The 7,380-nt window shown below is 53.3% G+C and overlaps 1 protein-coding gene across 1 annotated transcript in view; it reads right to left on the bottom strand.

Moving 5' to 3' along the window:
* Positions 1–2,961: 2,961 nt before the first annotated feature.
* ABCB9 (ATP binding cassette subfamily B member 9) overlaps positions 2,962–7,380 on the bottom strand; it is an 8,467-nt gene continuing 4,048 nt past the window's right edge. The window contains exons 6-11 of the mRNA XM_088532534.1: positions 6,662–6,790; positions 5,293–5,481; positions 5,002–5,175; positions 4,126–4,285; positions 3,707–3,843; positions 2,962–3,282 (exon numbers count right to left, since the gene is read on the bottom strand). Coding sequence (XP_088388660.1) covers positions 2,962–3,282; positions 3,707–3,843; positions 4,126–4,285; positions 5,002–5,175; positions 5,293–5,481; positions 6,662–6,790 — 1,110 coding nt within the window. The remainder of the gene's footprint in view (positions 3,283–3,706; positions 3,844–4,125; positions 4,286–5,001; positions 5,176–5,292; positions 5,482–6,661; positions 6,791–7,380) is intronic.

Here is a 7,380-nt window from a genome sequence, read left to right as displayed (position 1 = left end):
GGCAGGTGGCCATGCCCAAGGGACGGCAAGCAGCTCCAGAAGGCAGCCTGTATTCCAGCGCTGAAGGAATTCCCATTGCAGCAGCACATTGAAACTCCTCTTCCCTGCCAGGGCAGCCAGCTACAGGGCAGCACCAGGGAATGTCACATCCCTGCACCAGGGATGTCACATCACAGACATCCCCTCAGAGGAGCAAGTGCTCACACAGAAGTTTTAGCACAGACCAGCTCCCTTTGTACTCATGCTCTTATTTATTTACCAGCTGTTTTTCAAGGAAGCTCTTATGGGTTTAGCCAAATAATCCCCACCCAGGTTTTCTTAGGCTCCCTTGAGAGATGCTGACTCTGCGGGCAAGAGAGTGGGAGGACAGAAAATAGGACCTTCAGCTGGACCCGCTGTGACCATCCCCATGAAACCGAAGGGAAGGGGTGGTGTACAGAAACGAAAGGCTGAGCAAGCAGCCATGCAGTTTTTTGGGATGCTAAATAATAAAGCAGCACTCCTGTGAGGCAGGGGAATCCCAGCATAAAGAGGAGTTGCAGTTGGAATGATTTTGAAAAGTTTCAGAAGGGAATTTCAGTACGTTCCCAGGCTTTGTACGAGCTTGGATACTGGGCCAACTAAAAGAGTCTGCATTAGATTAGTACGACTGGATCCCAGACAGGGCACAGCCCTCGCGCCAGGCTTCCAGACCGTGAGGAAATCCTCAGAGCTTTAGCAGACAGATCCAGTCATCGCCCTCCAACAGCGCAGCAAGACTTGGACGAGCCAGGAGCTGCACAGCTCAGCGGAAAAGTAGCCTTGAGTGATTTGGATGCAAAAGAGAGAATCCAGCACCTGTGGCAATGAACAAAGTCAGGCCCTGTTACCAGGTTGGAGCACTGCCACCGGCAGAGACAATCTGCTCTTTCCAATGTGCCATCTCCGTGGGAGCTTTCTGGATCTCAAAGGGGAATACAAAAATAGAGTTATCGTCACAGCAGGCTTGGGAAGCAGGGCTCTCCCTTCTAGCATCCCATACTAACTAGCACTGTCCTAACAGCACTTCCCCGTTCCCAGGTTCCTCCCCCCACCCCAATTTTTCATTTAAACAGAAATTAATTCTACTTTTATGAATTGCTGGCCCTATTCTATTCTGTTACTGGTATAAGTGCAGAATTAAGGCCATGCCTTGCAGGAAGCCCTCACCTCTTCATAGCTGCAGCATGAATGTACATCAAGCAGGGCCCTTAACTGGGGTGGGGGACTCAACTTAGGCTTGGATTTTTGTCCTATGACAAAAGCAAGTGGCTAGAAAGACTCCAGTTGTGAAGTGCTATGCTCTGAGCATGGGTTAGATGGCCTGGCCTTTTGCATGAGGCTGACTGCTGCATGGGATCCAGGATGAGAACAAGTTCTTAAACTGGTTTTACCTCCTGCTGGGGTTCACAGCCATTCTCAGCTGCTGAAATAGTTTGTATGCCTGATTCCCTGCAGGTACCGCATCCGTCCTTCCCTCCAGGGCACCAGAGTGTGTGCATGACGCAGCTATATTCATCCATCACCTCACGTGAGCATTACTTTGAAAATCCTGATGCTTCCAGTGCAAAAAGCACCCCCTACAAGACCGGCACAGATCTCAAGTGGCAGAGGTAGTATTTTATTTTTAGAGCATCCCTCCTCAAGGACACTAAAGAGTTTGTAAAACATCACTGAACAGAAACAAAAGATTGCCAAAACTGCCCCAAAGTAAAACACAGCAGCATTCAAATACCAGAAAATGTGAGAGCTAAAGTGCTTGAGGTCATTTCCCAACTGCGCAGAGTCTGAATCAATCCTCCCCATATTTTTTTCCAATAGCACCTGCCTGGCTCCATAGGTTTCTGCACCAGTCCATGGCAGTATAACACTACTAAGCCAGAGGCATTACCCCCAAAAGCCTAGAAACATCTTACTCTCCTCCCCGCTTACTAAAATAAGTTAATAAATAATATTTGAAGAAACACATTTCAAAGTTCAGACAGCTGAAATTTAACTTCAAAGTAAGTAACCGTATGGATTTTCCATGCAGTGAAGTCGCTAGCGTTGCCTGGAGGTGAGTGAAGCTTTGGTGGGATTTATAAAGTGCTGTCTCTTAGTGTTATGCCCGTTTTTAATAAAGGGTTTTTCAAATGAGCACCTGGACTGTGAGATCAAAACAAAACAGAAAAACACCCTGAAATGACAGACGAACTTTCAGCGGATGCTGGTGCCAGACAGACATTGCATAATGCACGCAGTGATAGATTCATTGGGAAAAGAATACCCCAGAGAAACAAAATTAAAACCAAAACGATCAAGAAAAAGTTACGATTAAACTTTTCATCCTTGAAAACAAATACCCACCAAGCACCAAGAGCAAATCTGAAAGCCCCCGGTCCCCTGGCTCCACCGCGCAAGGAGGGTCTCCAAGCCACCGCTCGCCTGGTGCTCTGCACCCTGGGGGCTTCCCACGGACCTCGGCAGCCTTTGGATCGGCTCCCCAGATGGACAGCAGGAGCAGGACCCCATTTTATAGTCACTGCTCTCCTACCCAGCTGCAAAAGCCACCTCCTGAAGTTCCTGAAGGGGGTTTCAACCTTCCCCTCCATGCATGCATTTAACATCCATAACAATAAGAGCAGTTGCACATGCAGATCAGTAGGAGAAAAGTCCCTGACAAGAGGAATTGCTGATCGTAAGAAAAAGAAACCCAGTAGAAACGCTGGGAGTTGCTAAAGACCTGACTCCCTCGAATAAATCTGGTTCCCTGGTTAAGCAGCAGGCATGTGCCCGCCGGCCCATATGCAGGAAGCTCGATAGTGGGTTTGTGTGTGCATGTGTGCGCGGGGCAGCGCGCGCTGAGCAAGCGGCCTCGCTCCGCGGCGCGCGAGCCCGCCGGCGAGCTGCCTCCTGCCGCGGCGTCCCGGCAAGCGCCTCGACCGCCGGCCCTCGCCGCTCTCCTCACTTGGGGGCCGAGGCGTTGTAATCGTCTGAGGCCAGTGCACAGTCTATCCTGAACTCTTCCTCCAGCCTGCCGGGCGCCTTCCTCGCATCGGCCCGGGCCACGGGCTGGTGGCCGCCCGCCTCGAGGCCCAGGATCTGTCTCTGCACCAGCTTGCAGTAAAGGCCGCCCTCTTCCATGAGCTCCTTGTGTGAGCCCTGCTGCACCACGCGGCCCTTGTCCAGCACTACGATGTTGTGGGCCCTCTCCACGGTGCTCAGTCTGTGAGCTATGACCAGCACCGTGTGGTTCTGCAAGTCGCCGTAAATCGCCTGCTGGATCTGCGCGGAGGGAAAGGACGTTAGTGCCTGGCATCACTGGGAGGACAGCAGTTTGTTTGGTGCCTCGGCTGGGTTTGAGCTGGGGTGACTCAACCCTCCCTCCTGCAGCACCATCCTTTGGGGAGCATCTCTGCATCCTGCCCCATGTGCTGGGTAACACCCTCCACGGTTCAGAGGGGCACAAACTGTACCCGGTCGTGTCAGGCAGGCGCTGGCTGCTGCAAGCGTAGGATTGTGCCCTCCTCCATGGCCACAGCGCAAGGTTGGAAGTGGCTTGTGCTCAGGAACGAGCGTCCTGCACTAACCTTCCATGTACCGCTCGCCCCATGTCAAGAGCAAACCTACAGGCTGGAAACGGAAGCTCCCACCTTTGCTCCGAGCCCACTTTACCTCCTCGGCCCCAACCACAGAGTCGCCTACTCACCGCGTGCTCGCTGTCGGCATCCAGCGCGCTCGTGGCTTCGTCCAGGATGAGGATGGGGGGGTTCCGGATCAGGGCCCTGGCAATGGCCACTCTCTGCTTCTGCCCACCAGAGAGCTGTGCTCCTTTTTCACCCGCCTCTGTTGGGGCAGGAGAGAGGAAAGGGTCAAAACGGAAGGAAAAGCCTCTGTCACACCCAGCTCCCAGCTAACAGCGCCACAGCGGTGTCACGCTTGGAAGCAAAGACTGGGCTTTTGCTGCACGAGTTAAGGATCCCCACGGCTTTGATCCTTCTCTCCCGCAGCAAGCCTATGTGGTTGTCCCCAGATTTGGGCAGTGATGCTCATGGAGATGATGTCCAGAAGTCCCCAGGCCTGGGCGATCACCCAAGCCCCGCGGCGGGTCCCCCCGGCGGTGGGTACCTGTGTGGTAGCCGTCCTGCAGCTCGGTGATGAAGGAGTGAGCGTTGGCCTTCTGGGCAGCCTGCACCACCGACTCGAAGGAGGCGGACGTCAAGCCGTAGGAGATGTTGTCGGCGATGGAGCGGGCAAACAGCACCGGTTCCTGGCTCACCAGGGAGATCTGCAAAGAGGGAGGGACGCGTGAACGCCCCGTGGACGCCCTGCTGACAAACCCTCCTGCACCCGTCAAGAAATTTCAAAGTTGTGGTGGCTGCAAGTCCTCAAAGGCTTAGCAATAACCTCTGCGTCCAGCCATTAGGACCACTGCTGATCACTTGTGAATTTTTACCTTCTTTTTGGGAGCATTTATGTAGACTAAACCCTCTGGTTTATCACTCAGAACGGGAGAGATGGCATGAAATACTCGTATTTTAATCGACTCCTCTCCACGCTCCTAACACCGCACCAGGCTTTCTAAGCTGAAAGACATGTCTGTGTTTTGATTCCCACCGTGTACGGGAAGGGAATGTAAATGAGCTGCCTGGAGTCTGGCTTTCCAGGCCGGGCTCACATTGCTTTTTTCTGGGTTTGCCAACAATTGCCGAGGCCAGTGAGCAAAGAGGGCAGGTACGTGAGCAGGAGAGGAGCCCGAGGGGCCGGGACGCTGCTCCCAGCAAAGCCCTGAGTGTGTTAACCCGGTGCTTTAACCACCCAGTATCTGGGTGCTCCTTTAAAGAAAGTATAAAGTGATGGAGAGATCCAGAAAGCTTTTTTCAAACCCAATTGAGACTGTAATTAATTCAACCGCCAACACTGGACAACCACCACCCATCCCGCCACACGGCCCCGCTCTGAGCAAGCTGCTGCTGGATGGACAACTCAGCTGGCAGGTCATACCACGGAGTGCAGGTACTTGTGGTCGTAGGTGGCAATGGGGTGCCCGTCCAGCAGCACCTGCCCGTCCTGCAGCGGGTAGAAGTTCTCCAGGATGTTGACGCAGGAGCTCTTCCCGCTCCCCGAAGGGCCCACCAGCGCCGTCACTTGGCCAGGGCGCAGGGTGAAGGACACGTTCTGTGAGAGGGGACACGGCAGCGCGCTCAGGAGCCGGCCTTCCCCAGCGGCTGCCGTGGGGACAGGGCTTGGGCACTGCCCAAGAGAAGCCGGCCAAGAGAAGCCGGCTGCGCTCACCTGGAGCACCTGGGTTGAGGAGCGCGTGCGGTAGGAGAAGGTGACGTTTCTGAACTCCACCTGCCCGTCCACATGGTCCGGGGCCAGGGAACCGTCGTTGACCATCGTTGGCTGGCGATCGATGAACTCAAACACCTTCTCAGCAGCTCCCACCCCCTGCATCAGCCCGCTGTAGACGGAGCCGACGGACTGCAAGGGAAGAGGCAACGGTGACGGGAATAGTTGTCAGAGTCGTTCACAAGGAGAATGGTCAAAACGCTCCCAAGTCCAGCATCAGACATTAACTATAGGGATGGGGCACTGCCAAAAGCTCTTCCCCCTTGTCAGGTTGCACAGGGACACGTGGATGGGCAGAGGTGGATGGAGTGTGGAGCGTGCTGTGTGGGGAAAGGGCACTTGGAGGGGTTGTGCACATGGGTGTGCACAGGGAGGAATGGAGAGAAGGAACACCTGGGTTGGGAAAAACAGAATGACACACATGACCGAAACTCAACTGGAAACTGCTACTCTTATCTCTCTGCTCAAGGCCAGCAGCTCCCAGATCACCCAATGGTTGGTCCAAGACCATAAAGGGCTGCGTCCCGGCCTCTGAGACCTGCCAGCTCACTCCCTAGCACATGTATTGCTGCTGCAGGGCAGGAGCTTGTCTAAAAGGTCCAACCTGAAGACCCGGGGCAGCTGGCAGGGCTGCTCCCTGTGGGGTATCAGCCCTGAGGCATCACCCTCAACCATCTCAGTTTCAGCTGGTGTGACCAGCCCCAGCCCTGCTGGACTAAACCCCTATCACATACTGACTCTTCTCAGTATTAAGCTCAAAGCTGTAAAACAGCTCGTATTGTAACTGAGGGGGAAAACAAACAAACAAACAAACAGAAAACATGGAACAGAACAAAAACAGGCACCAAAACCACAGCCTGGAAATGCCACCAGAGCCACTGGAACAGATGGTGAGTGCCAGGTGGGCTCTGCCATGAAGCCTGGAGGGCCCCAAAACACTCAGGTGCAAGAAAACCTGCACTTGATCAGTTCTGCCTCAATTAGTCCAGCTGACACCTTTGCAAGGCGAGACTGACCCTGGTGGGCTCTAGCATCCCACTCACAGCCCTATCAGTGCACTGCCAGCTTAGCAGCTGGTGGCTAATTGCTGGCAAAAGGGAATACAATTAAGCTTTTAATGAACCCTAAAATGTAATGGTCAGCCTAGCAGTTTCTGAATCTTTCTGAGGCATGAGAAACATGTTTCAGCTCCGGGATTCCTCCATCAGTTCCCCAGTTGCCCTTTTGGGGATGGACTGCAGGGGCCAGCACGATCCACAGCACAAAACAGCAGAGCAATACAGAGCGGCCCAGAGGCCTCAGCCAGACTCACCTCCATGCAGTCTCCTAAGACAAACTCATAAATGATGAAGGATATCAGGTTTCCACTCGTCATTTGCCCTGAGATCACCAGGTGTCCCCCGTAGTAGAGGATGCTCACTTGGACCACCAGGAGCGTCAGCTGGAAGCAAGCAAAGACCCAACACGTCAGCAAGGACAAGTGAAGACTCTCGCGTGCCAGCCCTAGCAGTGAGGTCCCATATTAGTGGGGCCAATTTAAGGAGTCAGACTAGGATCTTTCAACCTAAAGTCTACTGGAGCAAGAGTTAGGGAGGAGAATTAATTTGAAATAAAATCTCAGAGAGTTTTTTCTTGTACTAACAACTTCAAGTGTAATAATCCATACTGAGATTCATGCAGTACCCTCCTTCCTAAAATAAACATTGCATTGTATGAACATAGCACATTTTCATCTGGAAAACAGAAACAAGCCACAAGTTAATGCAGAGAGTCCTCCTTGTGCACACAAGGTCCTGAGACACCTCAACTGGTGGGATCAGCGTGTGCGTGGGGCATTTCCACCTACACAGTGAGGAGAGGGATAAGCCCTTATATAAGGGAGAACAGTCTGTGCCATTCCCTGCTCCTGGCACACTCAGGAATGTGGTGATACCTCGGTGCTGTGTCCGACATGCACCTCGCAGGCTGCAAATTCACATGGACAGAAATACTGGGGGAAGGTTCCTCCACGTTTTCCCTGCCACACTCTGA

The sequence above is a fragment of the Tinamus guttatus genome, unplaced genomic scaffold, assembly GCF_059628265.1.
Source record: "Tinamus guttatus ecotype Peru unplaced genomic scaffold, ASM5962826v1 Tinamus_guttatus_pri_ptg000459l, whole genome shotgun sequence".
Classification (NCBI taxonomy): domain Eukaryota; kingdom Metazoa; phylum Chordata; class Aves; order Tinamiformes; family Tinamidae; genus Tinamus; species Tinamus guttatus.
The sequence above is the reverse complement of the archived record's forward strand: the minus strand, read 5'-3'. Positions and strand labels throughout refer to the sequence as shown.